The sequence below is a fragment of the Halictus rubicundus genome, chromosome 16, assembly GCF_050948215.1.
Source record: "Halictus rubicundus isolate RS-2024b chromosome 16, iyHalRubi1_principal, whole genome shotgun sequence".
Lineage (NCBI taxonomy): Eukaryota > Metazoa > Arthropoda > Insecta > Hymenoptera > Halictidae > Halictus > Halictus rubicundus.
The window spans coordinates 8,192,136-8,214,746 of NC_135164.1; the positions used below are offsets into that span (position 1 = coordinate 8,192,136).

Genomic DNA, 22,611 nt, shown 5'->3' on the forward strand with positions numbered 1-22,611 from the left:
TCACGTAAGAAAATAAGGATTTTGGGGCTAAAGGTTCAAAATATTAAGAAGAAGCATATAATAATAACTGACGATTATAAATATATTTATCTACTACAAGATTTGTCTCTTGTTAAAATGTTGAACCTTCAGCCCCGAAAATCCTTATTTTCTCACGTGCGTTTAAACGAATCGGATTTGCCCTTGGGACAGAATCGGTGTGGGAGCTGTGTACGCTGCAATGGTGATTAATGTCTGGGAAATGTTGTCGGTTATGGCAGGCAAGGGTCGCAGTTCACGCACGTCGGCATGACACGCCGTGGGAATCGTTGTCACGTGTGCACTCGACACGTGGTCGGGTCCAACATCGTCCGATCGTGGCTGTTCAGGACGTGTTCGCCCGACGATTTTTCAGGGAACGCGGGAAGGTTCTCTGGCTCGTTTTGGCCGAGTGGATCAAGAGCAGAATGAGGGAGGTTCGTAGTTTGCACGGTGCCAAGAGGAACGGGTCGCGCACCATTATGGAACCCGAGTAGGTATTTTTCACGAGTTTACCTTCGACGCTGAGATAGCACGTCAGACTTGGAGAGAACCGAGTGATTCGCTCGACAATTGTTGAAACTGAGTTGTTCCAGACGGAGATGCGACGGGACTGCGCAAACGATTTGCTGAGATCAGGCGAGTGCAAACAGAAGAAGCTGTGAAATTGACGCCGGATCGCTCGGAGAATTGTTTATAACTAATTGCAAGCCTGGCCTCGGGAAATCGTTTCGCAGAAGATTTGTATTTTTCCACGGGATCGCGCAAAGAGTGTTTGCGATGTTGGATTTGTCACGCAATCGCGTTTACCGTCGATGTATTTGACTGCTCGTCGAGGAGAAAGACTGCGTTGCACCGGCGAGAACGTGCACACTCCGTTTGGAGAACAGTAATTAGCGTAATGAGGTACGGTACCTGGGAGAGCGTTGAATCGAGCTTATTATACAACCGATACTGGCCTAACTTTACGTAGACGTTAAACAAATGAGAACAAAAGAGAGACTAATCAAATGAATTGTGCCAAAACGAATTTATCATTCTCCATCGATCGACGCTGCGCAAGAACTGACGTACTTCATTGTTCGTTTTATTATCCAACAGAAAACTGAATGTGTTCGTGTTGAACGCGATAGGATTCGTCCAGGTTCGATTGCGAATCTGGACGTGAGTAGTCTTTTGGAATTGATAGATATCTCTAGTGACAACTGTTACGTAGTTGTTAAAATTATATTCTGTCACCTTGAACAATTGGGGGAGGAGGAGTGGCAACAACAACCGAAGAAACTCGATTTGTTGTTGAATGGGAAGGTGATAATGTATTTAGTGAGATTGTTTGTCCGCCTTCTTACGCGAGAAAACGTTGTCGCAGGTGAAAAAGAGATTCGAAAAAGTCACTTCATAGTCGCGAGACATTTTTATTCGGGCGAGGAAAACATTTTCGTGGAACTTCGCCGCGATAATTACCTCGAGGAAATCGTTCAATCGTTTGTCGGCCCTCATCAATGGCCGCGAAATTCGAGTGGCCAAATTGTATAGTTTCCCCTGGCCAGAGTGTTGTAATTTTCTTTTTAAGTCTTTAAGCTCTTTACACCTTCCGCGCGTTTTATCCGCTTAAACAGTTTAAGCGGCTCGTAACACTTTTCTACAAGGTTCCAACGATCCACACGGAAATATCAACCATGTTATTAACATACAGCGTATTTGACAATAATTAATGATTATTCGAGTGGTCCGATAAGAGAGGCCAAGTATCGACACACCGACGACCGTTAACTAAATCGGATGAAACGTTTTTGTTGTTCGCGTCGCTCGTCTCCGCTCGTCGTGTTTCACAATAAATTTAGATTGTCGTTTAGATTTTCGGATCGCGGACTTCATCTTCGAACGCTTCGTCTTAAAGATTGTTGTTGCGAGGATTTACTTGTCCTCTTTTCTTTTTCAAGGTACGACCTTTCACGGAAGAAAGGTCCCAAATTTACTGTCGTTATAATATTGGGATCACTGATTTCTTCCGGTGACCAAACGTAACTGTTATGACCAAAATTGTTATGGACAAATCGTTAACAGAAGCTTGGTAATTCTTTGAGTCGAGGACAATCAAGAATATAGTCGATTTTTACACGTTGCAGTTGCAACGAACAATTTTGGTATAACCAAACACTTAACACTTAACTGCGAAACACTTAACACTGTTGTACTATTCTCAACTGATTAAAATTATTTTGCAAAGACTAATGTAGTCTGATTGTGATCGTTAAGGATGGAAATAAATTTCCGATTATTTTCTGACTCTCGCAATTCATGCGAAAAGTTTTCATCTTGCATTGAGATCTACTTATAATAATTACCGATAAGGGAAAGTGTTTCTCAACTATTCATAAATAGTGTAAAGTTTTCTTTTGCGTCTGCATTGAAACAGTGTTTTTGTCGCTTTGGCAAGAGACGTGAGAATGTAAATTGTAATAGTAAATTAAAAAATCAAAAAGTATACCTTCGTATCGACTGAAAAGCTTCTTCTCAAAATACTGAACAACTTTTGTTCGAGTTTGATACTGGCTGTTGATCATTTCTGCCAAAATTTCCTGTGATATTGCAACTATTTACAGTGATAAGCAAGCACTCAAAATAATATTTTTGTCGTCGATAACTATTATACAATTTCACTGTTATACAATACAATTTTTCTCATTGTTAATGGTTAATGGCAATGAAAACGATTTTTTTGTTACTTATAGTCATTATATGCCACCAAAAATATTTTGATCAAAATGTAGTTATTATCCTACGATTCTTTTCGTTTGGTTGTAACAGTTATGGTCTCTGGACTTCATGCAATGTATTTTTTAATTGGACTTAAGACAATTTATACCTGCAAGTTAGACAGAGCAAGATGAAAAATAATATGTTGGGAGCATATAATCAACCGAATGGGAACAAGTGCTTGTTAGTGATCTTCAAATTGAGCTTCATATTGAGCTTGCTATAGGCGCAAGTGAAAAATTATGTAATTACATGTATGTTCTTAATTATGACAGACCCTACTTTGAATGTTGTTCTTTCGAAAATCATTATCAAATGTCGACGTTCTTTAATGTTATTCAAACACTGAAGAATACTGGACGGTATCATGTGTGCAATTTTTTATATTAATGCTTACTTTTGTTAAGAATCGTACGTACTATTCTATAAAATATTTTAAGTGGTAATTTAAGGCTTTCTCACATTGGAAGCGGAAGATACTAACTTTAAACAATTGAAATATTAGGAATACAAGAAACTATAACAAAAATGGAAAATATTTCAAATAATCCATGAAATTCTCTGATTAATTCTTTTTTCTTTGTTACGTGATAGAAATTAGACATAATTGTTTCTACTCCATCAATTAGCTGTTCCTGTCATTATGACTGCTAATATGAAGCCCCACCCTTTTTGCCTCGCAAACAAACCAGAAATTCCCGTAACACGAAAACTATAGTCAGATCGCGCGACTTGCAGCGGAATCATTTTTCTCGGACAATACTAAAATATCGATTCGAATTATTGACCCCAATATTATGACTTCTCCTCAAGTAGAACGCAATGTATCTTGGTACTTTACAATTTTTGTATATTTATCAGCGCTTCTTATTTCGGAATGCAGAATATTATAATATTCATCGCGAACTTTTTTGAAACATTGTACAAACCCGTTACCTAATTATAAATACACATACACACACACATATACACATAGACACAGAAGGTCATACACACGGAAACAGTGATTAAAAAAGAAAAAGGCAGTCCAAATACACTAAACTAAGGGTCGCATCGTTTTACTGAAAGAGCCGGGTGTCTATTCGTTTCGTATGCTTCAAGACTGAATACGATCTCTGAAAACGATACAGAAAACAATTGTCATAGGCGTAGAACGGTCGTACAAATACAATAAACTAATAGTTTTGGTACACGGTATACCGATTCTAGATAGGAATCCAATTTCTCTCGTCGACTGGGCTCGAACTGAAAAACGATCACCGCTTAAAAAATCGCCCCTCAAATAGTCTAAGACCTTTTCGATGTATTTTTCCCTGCACCTGTATGTGTGATGATCGCTTTCCACAAGCCTCCTCGAGGGTCGGTCGTGTGGCTCGAATAATTCGTGCCCGCTTTCCGACGAATTATTCAACCAGAGTGTCCGGATTTGCCAAGAAAATTATCAGTCGTGTACAGGGTTTATATATAGCATATTTATCGGTGTGATTTCTATCGAGACGTTTGCATGAATTCGCGATCGCCTGGAAGAGAAACAATGGCGAACTCTGCCCTCGACGTTTACCTTTCGCGAAATGAATCGTGTCGTTTGATGCGTGGCTGCGCGTATGAGTGTGCGTGTGTGTGTGCGTGTGTGATTAAAAAAGAAGTACGATTCAAAAATTGTGCACACGATCGACAATAGTCGGATGGGAACCCGGAAAGTTCGCGTAATTGCTGAACTGTGAATTTGATCAGTTTTATCGATTCGTGAGAAAAATCGGATGAAATAGAAAACGGTAGAAAAGTTGAAAATGTCGAAATAATAGCGACTCCCACCATGATGCGTTCAGGGTTCTGAAACCGGTGGTGGGGATTGTGGTGGCTACGTGGAAACAAAAGAAGATCGACAGTACAAATCACTATGATTGGTTACCATTTTCGGTCCCGTTTCGTGCAACGAGCGAGGCTCTACTGTGGACCCAATTTGTTAAAATTTTGGTGCTTTCGGTTTGGCTCTCGTCTTTTGGAATTAGCGCAGGAAGTCTGTATTTTACAGGAGGATTCGCAGTTTAGTAATTTCGTTTTGGTGGACGACCGCGGTCGGTATAGTGGAAAGCAGATAACAAGAAATAATATTATTTATTATAGCCACGTAAGGTATGCGAAAGTACACACCAGCTGTGTCGCGATTGATACTGTATGAATGCATCTGTGGTATTTCTAGTGTGCAATAAGAAAGGTGTCATGTGTACAGCAACGATCGCGCCCGTAAGTTGTTATTAATGTCATTGATGATAACTAGAAGCGAAATACGCAACTGCGCAGAAATATATTTGTATTATATGTATTCGTTCCTTCCTATTGGTGTCGTTATTTCATTGTCCTAATCATTTCTCGACCGAGTCAATTATCATCCGATGGTTCTCATTTCATTATCTATTAGTCGAATAAAAATTGATCCTGGATAAACACGAATATTGTCTGATCTGTTCGATACCTGATTGTCTGCTGAAATTTTCTCAGCTCTTCTGTTACACTTTTCTCATTACAGGGTGAATTGTCTAACGTTTGATCCGAGGATATCTCTATTGTTTAAAAAACATGTCTAAGGAAAAGTAAAGCAATTAAGCAATTAAGCAAACGCAGTAAAGCAATTATTGAGATGGAGATCTCCATTTTGAAAAAAATCGGTTCACACATTTTCATTAATATAATATTAGGCCTGCAGGATAAATTCAACCATACATGAAATATTAATCTTCAAGCAATCTTCCGAGGAATTCTGCATATAATGTCCTTGCAAGTAAGACATAAACGAAATAAACGTATGTATGATTTATTAATATTTTCTTATAAACACAGTAGAAGATCGTAAAATATATATATGACTATGAGTTTCACTGGCTGATATAGTAAAACTACATTTCAAAGTAACAGTTGTTAAATATACAATACGAAACTGTTGTGTATACATATACGCACGAATAAGTGATTCTGTCGCTGTATTTGTATATACTCGAGAATATATATATTCGCATTTCTCTTAAAATCTACTTGTGAAAGTACGTTGTACGATTAAATACACTTCAACGTTCAATACTTTGATAAATATCCACTTTGTGCTTGCATTTGTGTTCATTTGCTCGCTTGCATTATTTTATTGACTAGACATACATTTATACGAATGTTACAGAAGTATGTATCGAATTTTGTAAAGCAATGTTTCCTCTCTGATGTGTTTCGAGTATGGTTGTCATAGTTACGTTAACTTTTTACATTCTTACATTAATTTTGGTGATTAAACTGTCGACTTTGGACATTTACAGTGGACACAGCTAGATAAAACAGTAAATTAGAAACTTCAATCATATTCTGCGTATTACTATTTTTGGATACTTTGTAATTCCACTCAAACAAAGGATACTCGTCCTCACTTGCAAATTACAAACGAGTAGAGTTCTCTTCACTATGTCGGACATAAAACCTTCAAACCTTTCATGTGAATTGACGTATGTCCGTTAGAAAGGTACTCGCAAAATGTACGGTAACAATTGTTTGAACGACAGTCTTCTCTTCATCGGAATAATCGAAAACTAGGGAAAACCTTCATTTTCGAAATATTTTTCAGCATTCAAATACGAATTTCAAACATTTTATAACATGTTGCTGATGATACGAATGTTAACGTATTGCCAACCGAGCGAGTTAATTATTATGCCAGAAAGTAGTGGTAGATAATGCACTTACCGATTCTAACAATATGACTCATTGTTAAGAAATATATACATATACACATATTTTTACTTCTACTGCTACTGAAATGATTCAATTATTGCATTTAGGTAACTAACTATCATGTTATTCGATAAAAAAAATTAAATAATTACTAAATCACGATAAAAATAAAAATGTATGAATCGAGCAACAATCACTAAAATTAGTAGTCTCCGAGTATATGTAACAGCTTAAAATTAATCCTAAAATATCCTGGGTCAGTATGGAATTAAAAAAACGAAAGAAAGAATTATTTATCATTCATTCTAGTATTAGTTTCTATTTTACAATTCTTAGGCTTCTTAGGCAAATAATTCTTGAGAATGTCTCTCACGTTTATCATTGAAATTACGCTTTTTGTAACTATACTCTTGAAAATAACAACGGTGTTTCTTGGAAATAAAAATACCGCAAAATGGTTCTCAGGTTTCTGCTCGTTTGAGCTCGTCACTCGCACGGTTGGCAAACGTTCGCGTGTTAACCGGACATTATAAATTATGACAACGCAGAAATTCCAGCTGTACATCTTAATACATAGCCAGAAAAAGTGTAGCTCTAAATCGTAGCAGAATGAAAACCTGATGTAGGTAAATTGTACACGAAATACCGGCGAGGTATAGTTCTCAACATACTCATTTGTTCCTTAACCTCTTAAGCATGGCGCGCTTGTCCGCAACTCTATCTGCCAGGTACGGCGCGTTTGTCCGCAACTCTGTCTCCCAGGGACGGCGCACCTGTCCGCGGACGGCACAAAAGCCACTATAGTGGTTCGCACCGTTCAGACTGACGCTTTCCACGGAAAGCCACTATAGTGGCGTACCGTTCAAACGTACAGTTTTTAACTTAAGCGTACAGTGCTTAAGAGGTTAACGACTCGGTATCTCAAAGTTCCACCAAAGGAAGAGAGACTCATCACTGAACATGAACAATTTCTCCGATCTACAATAGTCCAAACCCCCAATAGTGTTCATCGTCGTGTTCGACTGCGATCATCGCATTCTCGAATTCCTCTCGACAATCGTATCAATCGAATCAATTTCACTGTATCCTGAGAGAGGCTCAGACGTGGGTAACACAGTCGGTCTCGATTCGTCCCTGGAAGACCGTTCGCTGAAACCTGCCTCAAACAGACACTGCGACTAGGGGTGAATCGTGCACTTCGCTGACAGGTGTGGAGGGTGCCTCGGTGATCGGTGTCGATGGATCACCGCTGCTGCCATGGTGATCTGTAGTGCCTGTCGAGCGAACAGATTCGATTAATCCTTTTAAACTGAACTTTCCCTTCACTCACTCCCCTTCCCTTGTCACACTTTCATCCATTATTGCTGACTATTCAGAGCATTAAAAGGTCGGAAAAGTTTGCGAATTTATAGAGTGACTTAATATTGCGAAAAAGGAAATAGTTAAAAATTCTTAAAAATTGAATTGAAATTGAAATTACTGTAAATTGAAAGGAAGTTATGGAAGCATATTTTGAATTAAACTGAAAGAGTAGCGGTCTTCAAATAATTGATCATGGAAGTTGTTTCACAGATTGCACTCAACATGAAAGGGCTCACCTGTGAACGAACTCGACCGGCTTCTATCTGGCCAACAGATCTTGCAAAGAGGTTTCAGGAGACGGAATCGTGGTCTGGGCATCCTCAATAGCACGTAGATATATGGATCAAGAGTGAAGTGAATACAAAGGAGCACGTCTGCGGCTACGTGGAACATATGAATCGCTTTCTTCGCGAATATCGCCTTCTGAGGCAGCTGCAGCGCGATTTGTGCCAATGGAATGGAGATCTGCCGACAATACGTCACAAAATAATGCAACAAGAATAGTTAAACATCGCGGTATAAAATATTAGGCGAAAGAATGACAGCTGTAACGTTATTTTAAATCCGAATCATTTATCTATCACATCGAAGGCTCACGAACGACTTATAAGGTGCAGGAAATTCACAAAATATGACGGAAATTATTTCCGACAGTAAAATATATTTTAATTCTTTGAAATTCGTGAATACTAATCAATTTGTGCGCCGCATATACCTATGTATTGCCAGCTTCAATATTTGAATCCTTTTATGCTATTTGAATTTTTGAAAAACTTGTCCTAGACAGTATTGCGTGCCTATTATATTTGCTCCTCAATTAGTGCAGCATAAAAATAATTATTTTATTTGTAGAACGATGACGAGTGACTACGAATCATATAGTTCGGTATATAAAATTCCCTGTTGACTATTAGCTTTGTGAATTTAGATGAGATTTTATTGTCTCTATACGTTTCTATATATTAATATTCAATATTAATGTAATTGATTTAATTTTATTTTGAATGGTCGAGGACATTGAGTACCAAAGAAGCTATTATACTTAGGCGCCTGCTTTGGAGTTATCGACAGGAGCACGCAGGCTTCGATAGGTCGCAGAGGCAGACAATTTTTCTATCGTTTCTCGAAATCGCTCTACATCCGGTACACGCTCGAAGCTGAACGATTTAGCCAGCATCGATAGTTGGCGGATGTCGCGATCGATCGTACGTGAAGATATTCTAAACTAAATCGTTGTTTCCAACCTTCGTGCCGGCTAGCGGAAGTGCGTCACGTTTTGCAACTTTACACGGTCGAATCGTTACATCGATTCCACGGTACACGCGTCTATGAGCCTAAACGGTTTCGTGTTCCCGTTCACGAAACGGTTGAAGATATTTTTGTTTAACTTTGTAAACGGTCGTTCGATTGTACGATCCGAGCGTTAATTTCGAGTCGAAAGAAACACTTCCGGCGTGCTCGAGGGGAAAACGATCGAATAAGAAGATGGAGCTGCAGGAAGTCGTACGCGATTGAAGCAGCGCCGGGTGCATTGTTCGACGCGATTGTATTCGTCAAGACAGGATGAGCAGCGATTATATTGTGCTGAAAATGCAAAGAATGTGGCTGGGAGATCGACCAACAGTCCTCCATCTAATTGACATAATTTCTCTTCCGTGATTAAACCACGTTCGTTAATCGAATGCACGGGAAATAAAAAGTTCGTTGATGACTGTCAAATAATCGGTGAAAATGCGAGCAAAAAGAAAATTCAAACATTGCTTCTTCTCTGAAATAATTTAGAATTTTCCTATGAATTTTATTAAGACCTAGATTATGGATATAACAATTAATTCACAGCCATTCACTGTTGATTTTCATTTCAGGGATATTAGGTTGCTCGTTATCGTTCCAACGCGTATTTAAGTATTCATAATTTAAGCACGCGACATGGCGAAGAATAGTAAAGTGTCAGTACACGTTTAGAGTCCCGTCACGACTAGTACGAATACGAATTTTATCGGCGTTTCGACGTCGAGGGTAAATATTATCGGGCGATAGTTCGCAAGCAGTTCACGTAATCACCATTCCTTCCCATGAAGGAGTCCAGCCGGAAGTCTCTTTTTCTTCTGGACAGCTCTTGCGGTTCATAGTTATTCAGAGGTACATAGTTATCATAGATATTTAATAATATGAATACTTGAAAAGTTAGAAAAATGGAATTGAATCACAATCATTAAAAACAGAAATGAATGTCTATGTAGACACCGCATCTTGAAATTGGTAGTGGGAATAATTCCGCGACGTTTATCATGCAGGCCTTGGCGACATATATCAATCACTGTATCGAGTGAAGATTGTACTTCGAAATTGACGCTGCTTTAATTATTTTTTTGAAGGGATTGTTGTTCCGATTTAAAACTATGTAGCTGCGTGTATAAATTGATTTGTTTCATTTTCTATTGAGATTGAACTTCTAGTTCAAGTTAAATGCTTTTAATCGGAATCGTGAAATAAAGTTATGCAATGAAGTGGAGAATGGGCAATTATACTAGCATACCATTTGCGGCATCCAGCAAATAACGAACGATATGGACAGCACGGCCATCAGTCTCGCGAATGCTCTTTCCTCAGCGGTTGTGACGACTTCTGACGGTGGACTGGCCATCGTCAACAACGGTTTCGGTCTTGAAGAGGATCTTGTTACACGCCGTAAAGCACCGGCCTTTCGACTCAGCCTGCTAAGTGCTCTGGAAACGGCCAAATTACACCAGACTATGGACAAACAGAGGCCAGTACCTGAAATTGAAAGGCAACGTTCAGCATTTGTCCTGTTATCTTTTACGAGCACCTTCGAAAGCCTCGGAGAAAATGAAACGGCCGTGAAAAAGAACAGCAATATTTCAAATCTTTTTCTTAGCAGAAGAGAATTGCAAAAATAGAAGAGAGTGTTTCGCTTCGTTATATTCTCCGTGTAAGTGGTTAGTACAATTATCACACGACACCTGTCGCATTATCGTAGCCGAGATACGTCAATGAACTTATCGATTGCTATAGCGTCCGCGTACTCACCGAAAACGAACCAAACATAAGCGTACGCAACATCTGCTGGATCAGTAGCTTCTCTGTATCGAACGCACCGCTCGCCCTTATAGTACAAACCGAAACCCAAAACCGGCAAGCTTGTCAAGGCGAGGGCAACCAACCAAAGTACCAGCATACAACGTACGATGATCGGATACGTCACCTGCTGGAAAATATTATAGGTGTCACAGATTAAGTTGCATCAGTTTTCGCAGATATTGCTCCTTTTGTAATCAATAACTAAGATAAAAGAAACGGAATTGAATTGAAAGAAATAATAAACGAGAGGATAGAAGGAAGAATGAAAGTGTTCGTTTCATTTACCGGACTGCTTTACCCAGTCTTAGTGAATTCAGACCCTCGTCGATGTTGTCAATAAATCTCATTAGCGTCTACAAGGCAAGTGCTAATCACTAGGAACAACCTTTTACTGAATTGCTTGTCGGTAAACAATTGAACGACAATTTACGTTCCTTAACTACTGTTTGAGACGTGCAGAGTAATTGAATTTCTTGATTCAATTCATGAAGAGTTCAATATTTCCTTATCAAGCTGCATCCTAATTTTTTCAATGATGATTTTACTTTCGGAAAAATCATAAGACAATTGTTACTCGTATTTAGTATCCACGTTACTTTTTCGTAAATATTATTACGAACCTACTGTTCATACTTTGAACACGATTTTGTTACGTTTATTTTATATCATTTTCAGATATCACGTTGATGTCATATTCCCTTGCCAACAAAAGGTAGATTGAAGTTTCCAACTACTGTCAACCCCGTGTGTATACAGTCACGAGCCTAAAGGAAAGAAGGTGAAAGATTATACCGCGGGGAGCAAATAAAGCATTCCAGAATGAAAGCAGAAGACAATTGGAGGAAACAGTAATAATTACACGAACAAGATGTCCTGCTTGAACTTTGCACTCCCTCGAGATAGCATGGGTAACTATCAGTTCTGACAAATGGTTTTCAAACCTGAATATACGAGGCGGTTAATGCAAATCCTATGTCTCACTCAGTTTTAATATAGATGTAAATGAATAAAATATTAGTACAATTTCTGAGCTGTTAATTTGAGAAACAATATCACATAATATTCTTTGCCAACTTCTAATTCCAGTTTCTACTAATTGATTAATTCAAAATCACTCGCAAGTATGTATTTTCACAATTTATTCATTCGCAACTATATATTTTCGCAAGTTAGTCGTTCACATTTGTCTATTTTCAACTCTTAATAAATAAATAACGTAGAAGCTTTCTTTCAATTCACTGCCATTCTATTTGTCTTATTTTGGAGTTACAATGTTTTAATGTCCTCTCTATTTTTCATTTGGCATTGAAAAAATTAGGAATACGCAGTTCTCCGAGAACTGTGGTTGGGAAATAAGTATTTTAGCGAAGCTTTATTGTGCCTCTTTTTAATGAGTCAGCGACCTTATATTAGTGACGTTAGAGAAACAGCTCAAGCTAAGCTCGAAAAACATCCTAAATTTACGTTGTAAATTTACACTGGCACGGTGCGGCTCATTTTGGACAGAACGTCATTGGATGCTTCAGTCAGTGATGAGACGTGCTAGCTAGCTGCTGCTAGCCTCATCAAAGACAGCATTGTTTTTAACAAGATGAATCCATGTTGCAGAGACTTAATTCAGAAATTTGAAGCAGACGGGATAACTATCTTCTAACATATTATATTATATTATACGTTATAATATTCAATCTTCCTTTGCACCGCGTGTTACGTAACTAGTAGTACATATCGATAATTCACTAATGGATTTATCGATATGATTACCATAATGTTTCATTTTATATCGAGGTTAGAGCGTAAGGCGATGTCTCGCTCTAAATTCCAGTGTAAAAGGAAAAGCATTAACGCAACATTATTTACGCCCATTTTACAACGCTCAAACCATGATTTATGTAGCCATGTTTTCGCACTTATCTATTCGAGCCGATAGAAACACGTACATATCGGCTTAAGTGAAAATTCCGCGACGATCAGAAATCAGAAATAGAAGATGAAGAGTGCCTGCTTCATAAACAAAGTCGAATTAGAATTAAATATTCGAACAACGCTGTAAAAGCACGCTAAATCTCCCTCTTGTACGTACACGATATTTTTTAATAAAATTGTTATTACATGGACTGGTATAATAATACACTATCGAAATAATGAAGAACGGGAACTGAAATTCCGATTTCGGTTCGTTGTGAATGCGCGTCCTCACCTGATGAATCATTCATCGCCAAATTGAACACACTATTTTACGCTTTCGTCGCGAACAAGCCTGAAATCGGTCAGCATTTATGTTGCCACGATGATTTACACTAGCGGTGATACCAGATTCAAATTTTATACGTACGTATATCCGTCAGTGTAATAACAAATATTCGTTTCACTGCATATCGTTACGATCGCTTTCGGCAGTGTGCAAATCGTGTAATGGTTTCTTTTCTTAACCTATATGTAAATTATAGAAATACGTATCTAATAATAACTTAACAGTTCAACATTATTCCATCGAACATGTTTGCATCGAAATTGTTCAAATCTTAACATTACATCGATGTCGATGTGCATAGTATACGTGTAGTTCACAAAAAATGCTTTTTCTACTACAACGCATAAATTAAACAATACAAAAATATGCTAAAACCGTAGTCTGTTATTTACCAGTTACTCACTTGGGACATCGTCACCACTGATTACTATGGGTGCGCGAGGACTCGAAGTATCGGGTCAGGTCGGGCCGGGTCGGGTCGGAAACACGAAATGTTTTCGGGATCGGGCCGGGTACCCGAAAATTTCGAGATTCTCCAAAGAAGAAGTTTACTTTGGCCACGTGCCCCTGTTTTCAATTCCAAATGGAATTGGAATTCTTCGCTGCCTCTAGTTAGTTTGAGCCCTGTAATTTTCATTCTGCTCTGTATTTTATCGCTAACATCGATCTCACGTTCGCCAAAGGTAAATTGCATCGTCGCAAATTTATAGTGTCCTCGGTAATTGAGGATTGCCTGAAGGATTGTTAACAGAAATCAAGGATTTTCAGATGGGTTTCGCTTTCCAATTTGCTTAGCATCAGTGACCCATTTTGAAAGATACTTCGTCGAACCGGAAGCACATGTGAATGATAAAGTACATTCTAGTGTGCAACAGAAACTCTTGCTTCTTCGTCACAAAAAAAAAATACTGTACCATAAATTCCAGTACAAAATTTAAATATGATTTTCTTCTATTTTATTTTTATTTATATGTAAATCGTTTATCTATGTTTCAAACTAATAGATGGTATGAAGTACTTTAATAAGAATACAATTATTTGGCAGTATAACACGATTCGAATAATTCACTATTTACTTAAGTAAGACTGATGCAAGTAATCTCGCGATGCAAAATAATTTATTCGAAGTATAATTATTTAATAAATTCTATTCGTGTACATTTAGAAATATCTTTTGATACAAAATAATTTATACGAAGTACACTAGAATTGGAATAATTCACTGTTTCGTTAAGTAATGTTCTTCGCACGTATTTACAAAAATCTTGTAACACAATCTTTGTTTACTAAAAGATAACTAATATTTGTATACAGATATTTGTAATCTGATTTACAGAGAGGTCGGAATCGTAAAGATTGTTTAATCACTCTATTCACAATTATAAATACAACAAATAAATACAACAAACATATCGTTGAACTTATTGCTACACTGAGTCTGAGATAAATAAAAATATTGTAGTATTAGAGTACTTTGGTCCGTACAACTGCACGATAACACGTTCCGATATAAACGAAAGTTAATTGTACGTATTTCTGTTTACAATGTAGGACTTAATGAGGCAGTTAATCAGCTAAAACGATAAGTTCGGAGAGAACTATCGTGTCGAATGTCACAACAACGAGGTTCGGAGTTTAATAAAATGCATGTACGTGCGAGGATACACGTACCATAAGAAAAAGTGAAAATATCCATAGCTTCATACGCATCTGTTCGGCAAGGTTCACCATTCATTTCACTAACCTTGGCCGGACGCCTGTCAAAAGTCGGAGTACATATCTCGGAACTCCCAAGCAAGCGTTTAGTTTACTATTAAAAAGATTATACAGTATCACTAAAAATTCTATCAATTCTACCATTATTTCCAAAGCAAGACAAAATTGGAAAGGGACAGCGTACTTTTAAGAGATTACAAGTATCAAGCATATAGAAAAAAAAAACTCGACCTTAGAAGAATACAATAAAACACTGAATCGTACGTTTAATCAACGTCTTTACCTAATTTTATCGTCAATGAAGCGAAAACTTCGAAAAACCATTCACGTTTTGACGTTAAACCTACCAAGTACTAAAATCGATCGATCTATGTCGAGTTATGATGGAGACGAAATTGAGATCTTGCACGATTTTTACTGCAAAATGTGTTGCAAAATGTATCTTTTTAATTTCAGTATGCGTCAAGCAGAGTATCTGAAACTGGTCATTTAACTAGCAACGGTAGGCTTACTATGTTAATTATTATCTAAATTACATTGAAACGTCCAAGTCAGTAAAATTCAATGAGAAATTGAAAATCAAAGAACTTTGGCGACTGTTAGAATCAGAAAACGTCGAGCAGAGCGTAGGTGTGACTTGCTACCGTATTTGGGTCACAGCATGGGCCAGAAGTTCTTCCCTCTGACATGACAAGTTTAAGTATAATCAGTATGGGTGCCAGCCGCAATCATACACAACGACCTTAAATCAAACATAACGCAAGACAAGCCGAGAAACGTACAGTCTGCTTAATCCCATTCGAAATACGTAATTGGGCGAGATGTTCGCGATCACGTAGCTTCCCCGCCATTTCTCAGAAATAGCCAAAGGCGCCTGCGAGCTATCACCGATTATATTATCATTATCGCGAGAATGACGAGGTACACGCGCGCCTTTCCATGTGACCCATGACCTTCCTTAATCATTACATCCTGAATCGGTTAAAAATCTAACTATGTCCGTTCCAAAATCCACGCAAATAGGAGAAGATAACGGTTTATCTATTTAAAGTGTAACGAAAGGGATCTACTTCGATCTAGCAAAAATCCTCGACTTCACCGAGCAACTTTACTGTGCAAAATTAAAGTAATTATCTCATTCTTTTATGACAAATTATTCGTGCATTCGTGCATAACAAATTATTCATACATTGACGACAAAAATGAGTAGATTAAAAATGTTGAAAATATTTCAAAACTTTCAAAATAATGTGTTACATAAAAAACGAAATTAATCAATCTTAATGTCCCCTATGGACATGACGCGAACGACTAGTTTAAAAAAAGAGGTAATGAGGCGATATCAAAATGACGACGATAAGAATTTGCGCATTGCTCAGATCACGTTACAGCATGAGTGTTTGAAGAAAGTATAACAACTTGGTAATCAGATATAGTATTACTCCAGTATTTTAAATAAAATTGAATTTCGCGAAACTCTTCTTTTGGAGCAGTTCCAATTTTGAAAATATTTTCGTACGCGTTGCGGTACTTTTACAGAATTAAAGGCAACTGTAAAATCAATGGAAAATAATTCTTACAGTATTAAAAACAAATAACGTGGCATCCTTTGTTCGGATGCATTATTGTTCGAATGCAGTATTGTCTCCTGCGAGACTAACAAGTTCTGAAATATTTTTTGACAAATGTTCGGATAAATAAAAATTACTTGATAAGTAGTAATTAGTAGTCGTTTTCGTTTCTATGGCTGCAAATAGTACGCAAATTCTGATGTTCAATCCCGCGAGTACCGTAATCAAGCAGAAGACGGACCGGAAGCGTACAGTTTCGGCAGTCAGAAATTCTATTACAGCGAAGACAGTTTAAATAATGATTTCCGTCGCGTTTTAAAAGGACGCAAATTGATACAAACGCGTTACCGGTCTGTCCGCGGAGTTTAATATTCGCGAGGTGTCCATCCGATAACTCCAGGTACAATCACCTGCGGAATCCGGAGAATGTCAATGCATGGTCTCCTCCATCATAGATTCTGTCAGCGGGTAGCGTAAACGATCGATACGTGCGCCACGCAAGCTAATGATCCCATTAACCTTGAGAGAATCGACACTATTAAACCGTTCTTGAAATTTCATAGTGCGTCAAGAAAATATCGTTCAACTTAATGGACACAATTAAGGGATACGCCTCTCGTGCCGATAATTCTGGCAACTGCATCTAAATAATTGCATCGTCTGTTCCATATTTTCCGTTACGTAAACGAAAGAAAATGGTCGCATTCAATGAAAGAATTATAGATGAGTGGTCTAATTAACCCTTAATTAGACGTGCGTTAATTATAGTTTGATTATGATTATGACTATTACGTACAGATGACATAACGCACCACATTATCGATTCAATTTAATTTTTGCGTTGAGACTCTAAATAAAATGGGCTTCGTTCATTTTTATGCAATGATAGAGGGTACGATTATATGAGGTGTTACATATAATTATTATTAGATTATACGAAGGGGATCAATTTTAATGAATTTTATGTCTCCTTTTTAACTTCGTGAAATCCTCATTTAAGATGATGCTGTCAGATCTAGTTATTAAAACGCGAATATAACTATAATATATAAAAGTCTTACATAAAGTTTTATATTAAATAATGTATAGGAGTAAGAAATTGCATAAAGCATGCAATCTCATCGCTGTTTTAAATTGCACCAGCTCATTCTTTTTTTTTTTTTTTTAATCAATGCATAAAATCCGCAGTCTAGTGATCACCAACATGCGTATTGCAAATATACTCCCGACAATAAGTTGACCAAGGTAGTATACCAACGTCAATAAGACGTATTGTCACTTTCATTGGCGTTCACAACAATCGAAGTCGCGTTAAATTGGTTAAGAAATGGGTCAGTACCATACGTAAAGTGTGGCCAACGTAATACGAGTCTTATCGCGTACCAGATAAAACTCTCGAAGATGGCCGGACCGAAACAATATCTTCTTGCTCCCTCATTTATCTGGATGAGCTTATTTTTACCAAGAAAATACGCAACGAATCTTCTGATTTCTACGGTGGGCGTATCATTCTTAAAATTGATAATTCGCTAAATAATTGACGTCATTTAAATTCGACAGCAAGACGAGCAATTTCTTTGAGGATGCTGATGACATCTTGAGGACGTTTTCTCCAAATCTTGACTCTTTCATTCTTTATATACGTTCTAAAATATGATTCATTCTACAGAATTCAGTAAGGAATACCGATACATGTCCCCATGATTGATTCGCCTAATTGAAGTTCCAGCGTGCAATTTGCCCCTACAAACACTTTCATTATCCGTTTTCCAGTGTCCAAAAATAGCTGGAGGAGGTCGATTTTCTCCCAGGTCAAGAAAACTGAACCCTGCGAAGGCCCCCAAACAAAGTTATCGAGAATCTTGACTTACCCTTTGATAAACGAAGGGCCTCGTCAAGGCCAGCCACCTTTCAGCCGCCATGACGATCGCCACGCAACCGCTGAACAAACCAAACAGCCTCCAGACTACACGAAGGGAGCAAAACCCTCTGGTGGATATCACGCTGCCGACGTATATCGTGATGTACATCTGTACCAGCATCCCTAATAGCGCAACGAGGTCGTTCGTTGCCAGACATCGCAGCATCAGCAAGTGTTTCGGGTTTCTCCTCTGAAAAACAACAGAATATATTTCTTCAATTATTTAATTTCAACTTTTGAATCGATCATTTTCTTTTGTTACTGAAATATCTTGAAACTAATTTTTATTATTGCCGTCCTTGCGCAGGGGACTAATCTTCTTTGAAGACTGCACTCCTGAAGCAAATACTAATTTTCTATTACTTTTCTGACTTTGCTTCGTTCATGCATCGTAGAACATATACACAGTTATAATGAGGACTTCTTGAAAAAGATAATGTTCGATAAACTTCTACTGAAGTTTACGATTTGCTTGCACAATTTTTCCAAGAAACAATTATTTCGAAATATGTTTGAAGGTTTAATATACAATGAATATTGGCTCATTTAAAAACTTTAAACCCCTATTTTCTTATTGCATCTTCATTTTCTTTTTACGATGTTTTCGCACGATGTACCGGCCGGAAAATTGATGATATGTTTTCCCCAACTGGCTACGAACTGAAACGTCTCTAAAGATATTGAAAAACTTTCTGGTGACTGAATTCACCATGCATATGAAAATTGAAGGTTCCCCTCTACAACGACCCCTAAGGCTTGATGTACGAATTTCTTGTCTGTGCTGTGAAACAGAGATGAGGAATAAAGTTCAGTCGTATGAAGTCCTTATAGTACATCGTATACTACTACGAAGTTGATAGCACACCTTTCATTCAGAGCTGTATGTAACACAACTAAAAAGAGTCGTATATCAAAGTTTACGAGCTCGTTGTAAAGAGGAAGCTTCAAACTGCAGATCTATGGTAGATTCAGTCGTGAAGAACAAATTTCCAATACCTTTAGAGACGTTTCAATTCATGGTATTTTCGCGAAGAAAGAACGTGCATTCAGTTTTCCTCTAACTTTCCTCCGTGTTCTTTAACACTAGATTTACGGGAACCGTCAAAATGACGGATTCTAATATTTTTAAATTGCGAATATTGAGATTGTAAAAATGCAATCAATGAGCAATTATTTAACAAATTGATTTCTCCGGGTATATATTATTAAAAAAATGGCTACAAACTTTGATCGATAGATTCATGTTATTATTATAAAGTAATGTAAAATAGTCATTTTTAGTGCTCCGTAAACCTTGAAAATGTATGATGCAAAAATGGGGGTTTCAAGTTGGAAAACACTTTGTTTAAATACTTTCAATTCGTAATATTTCTCGAATACTTTTTAGAGCCACTGCATGAACATGTAGCCAACCATTGAAGAAGATATATATACAAAATATTTGCATTGTTCTTATCCGATTCCTGAACGTTTCACCCCCAAAATTAGTGTTCCTTCTCGAGAAATTTTATAATTGGTTATTTCTCATTTCTCGAGAAATTTAAATCCAGGAAAATTCTCGAGAAATATAGTCTTGGTTCTCATTTCTCGAGAAGTGAAAACTGTTGAGAAATCAGGAACACTACCCAAAATTAATTTTCCGAGAGAAACGAGTAAAATTGAAGTTTGCTGCACCCTTTCCCGGAAGCTGGTGACGAACATCGGCCGGGCCAATTAAGATGGTATCGATTAACATTCTGATCGGCGTAATTACCTTGTCGCGATGGAAAAGAATGATTAGAGCGGACACGTTGCCGATCACTCCGGTAAAGTACACAAGGGTGAGCACAAATTGAGCAGCGACGGTCACGTGTCGTTTCGGCGGGTTCAAAACGGCGTCCGGAACGGTGCTCGTCAAATTGAATCCTAACATCGACAAGGTCTCGTTCCACTCTTCGGTCGAGGTGAGCGACATTTTTCGGACGAGTCTCGCAACAACAAGAAAACGAACGACGGCTTGTGTAGATTAGCGTGATCGTCGATGCAGTGATTCAGGGACCTCAATATTTATAAAGTTCGTTCACCCTCGCCACGAAACGCCGTGGATGGTAATCGATTGTAAATGATCTGGTGGCTATGTTTCGTCTCTCCTACACGGCCGGATAGATCTGCCCAGCGATTTTCCTATTAGAGAGCATAGTTATCGGAGCGACTCTCGACAGCTTTCGTGTGCGTGTCGTCCCAGTTATCATGTACCTTTGGTACTTTATTATCGCATCGTTTTCTCGAGCCTCGGGCGCTGTTGCTCTTCCTCCATCGACTTTCCCGAGGAAACGTGACAACGTCGGACCTGGACCCTTCTGTAAGACTACCTGCAGTCCCTGGGCCCTTATTCGAGCCGCAGGCGACGGAGTTCAGCCGACACAATGAACCCGCGTGCGTCTATCGATCGCTGTACAAGTGGGTACCCAAAACTTCGACGATTTGCGAAACCACGAAACCAGCCTTCTTCTTGCAAACTTTCTGAAACCGCGGCTGAAGCTAATTACGAATACTCAATCGTGGCTCCAGCACTTTAGGAATCTTCCTCGGACATCCCCTCAGCACTTCTTCCCTTTCTATCTTCTTATTCTTTCGAAGAACTGCAAGCGAGTCTTCTTCTTGCAGATCTTTTCAGTCAATCAACATTACAGTTTACAGATCTTCCTCGGACATCCCTCTAGCACTGTATTTTCCCCTTGCAGACGTTTCTCCAATTAAAATCGCCTCTCAAGATAATTGACTAGAGATCTTCCTGAGACATCTGTCTAGCTCTCCGTTCCTTCGTATATATTTTTGTTTTGTTCTTGCAATGAATCGACTGTCGACGAAGTTTTAATGAAAATTATTCGTCCTGGACCTCGATCACCGTGCCCCGATCGGGATCGCCGTTCTTTGTCGATCGCTCGACACGTTCTTCTCCCGGTGACGGATGATTGTCGGAGAATTAACGGTGAGAACTTGCGATGCGTCCGATCGAGATTGTTCTCTCGAAGGAAGAGGGAGAGAGAAAAATGATTTCACTGACTCCTTCGACCGCGGGAGTCGTCGGCTCACTGATCCGAACCACGCGGTCGCCTCCGGTTTTGTTTACAATCGACCACTTCCTCGGCGATGCGCGTGCGCCCGATTTTGAAGGCGGCGACACAACGCGCCACTTTGGCGCCACATTTCCGCGACACCCTTGCGGAATTTTTCAGCCGCTATTGATATGCATCGGGTTGAATAATGTGCGACAGTTTTGATTTTCTGCTGGGTACATTCTCAGTGAAAAGTATTGAAGTCATTCAAATACTTTTATTTAATGCTAGATTATGGAGCGAAGAACAACAAGAGTGTACAATATTTGTTTAGACTTTCAGCGACTTTTATTATACCATGTGTCCAAAGAAATAAATTGATTTAACCCTTTGCACTCGGCGCTATGTTCATTCTAAAACTAAATTTTTCCCTTCCGTCTTAGAATATTTTCATTTTATTGATACGAAACTGATCCGATTTCCACATATAATATTTAAATGTTTAGTAATCTGTTGAATACAAATTTTGTAATGTAACAAATACATTGTAATATTTGTTGTAATTTCTTTGAAATAATGCCACAACAATTTCTAGTGGTGCTTCAGAGTCACCACTCGAGTGCAAAGGGTTAATAATTCCCCACAAATGCATCTTCGAGGTCTCGATTAGACCCCTTCTGTTGAATAATGTTAAAACAGATTTTTTGTGTTTATTTTATCAGTATTATATACAAAAAATATTTTCGAATATCTATTTACTGTGTACGATTTGGGATTGTCAATTGAAATAATGTTTTTAAGGAAATACAGGATTAACAAATTCGTTTGAACTCACTTTACGTGTGAAGGATAAATTACAAAACATTGCTTCCATGTGAAAAAATATAATTATAGTACATTGCATTGAAATATTTTCACTAAAGAATCTTCTAGTCGGAAACAGCAAAATCTTCAAATTAATTTTGTAGAGAATTTAATTATTATTAGACTGAGGATAAATTGCAATGAAAATACAAGATCAAATGAATGAATTTAAGTCCATAGTCTAATCATTACAGTGAAACAAAAATAATGTAGATAATAATGTGCAGTCATTATCAACGCCGTAATTTTATATGCGACTGTAAGATATAAAATTGTTATGCACTAAACATA

The 22,611-nt window shown here is 38.0% G+C and overlaps 2 protein-coding genes across 4 annotated transcripts in view; one reads left to right on the forward strand and one right to left on the reverse strand.

The window, feature by feature from the left end:
* The window catches only part of LOC143362217 (rho guanine nucleotide exchange factor 17), a 74,177-nt gene extending 69,073 nt beyond the window's left edge, over positions 1-5,104 (forward strand). For both annotated transcript variants that reach the window (XM_076802195.1, XM_076802194.1), the window contains exon 24: positions 261-5,104. The gene's annotated coding sequence lies outside the window, so the exon portion shown is untranslated. The remainder of the gene's footprint in view (positions 1-260) is intronic.
* A 2,280-nt stretch (positions 5,105-7,384) lies between these two features.
* Positions 7,385-20,565, reverse strand: LOC143362223 (prostaglandin E2 receptor EP3 subtype). 2 transcript variants are annotated; one of them, XM_076802204.1, is made up of 6 exons: positions 20,172-20,565; positions 18,369-18,608; positions 10,906-11,083; positions 10,394-10,632; positions 8,091-8,319; positions 7,385-7,766 (listed from the first exon to the last, which is right to left on the reverse strand). In XM_076802204.1, the coding sequence occupies exons 1-6, from the start codon at positions 20,370-20,372 to the stop codon at positions 7,654-7,656; spliced, it is 1,200 nt and encodes a 399-aa protein (XP_076658319.1). In that variant the 5' UTR covers positions 20,373-20,565; the 3' UTR covers positions 7,385-7,653. The 2 variants fall into 2 exon arrangements, with proteins under 2 accessions (XP_076658319.1, XP_076658320.1); XM_076802205.1 differs by having other exon boundaries at positions 10,906-11,080; positions 20,172-20,564.
* Positions 20,566-22,611: the final 2,046 nt, after the last annotated feature.

Bases quoted from the DNA above. Each gene is read 5' to 3' on its own strand.
- LOC143362223 (XM_076802204.1), bottom strand. From the start codon at position 20,372: ATGTCGCTCACCTCGACCGAAGAGTGGAACGAGACCTTGTCGATGTTA. The intron at 10,633-10,905 runs GTGAGTACGCGG...TTTCAATTTCAG, and splicing joins TTATGTTTGGTTCGTTTTCG to GTACTGGCCTCTGTTTGTCC. The intron at 8,320-10,393 runs GTATGCTAGTAT...TATTGTCGGCAG, and splicing joins TTTGCTGGATGCCGCAAATG to ATCTCCATTCCATTGGCACA.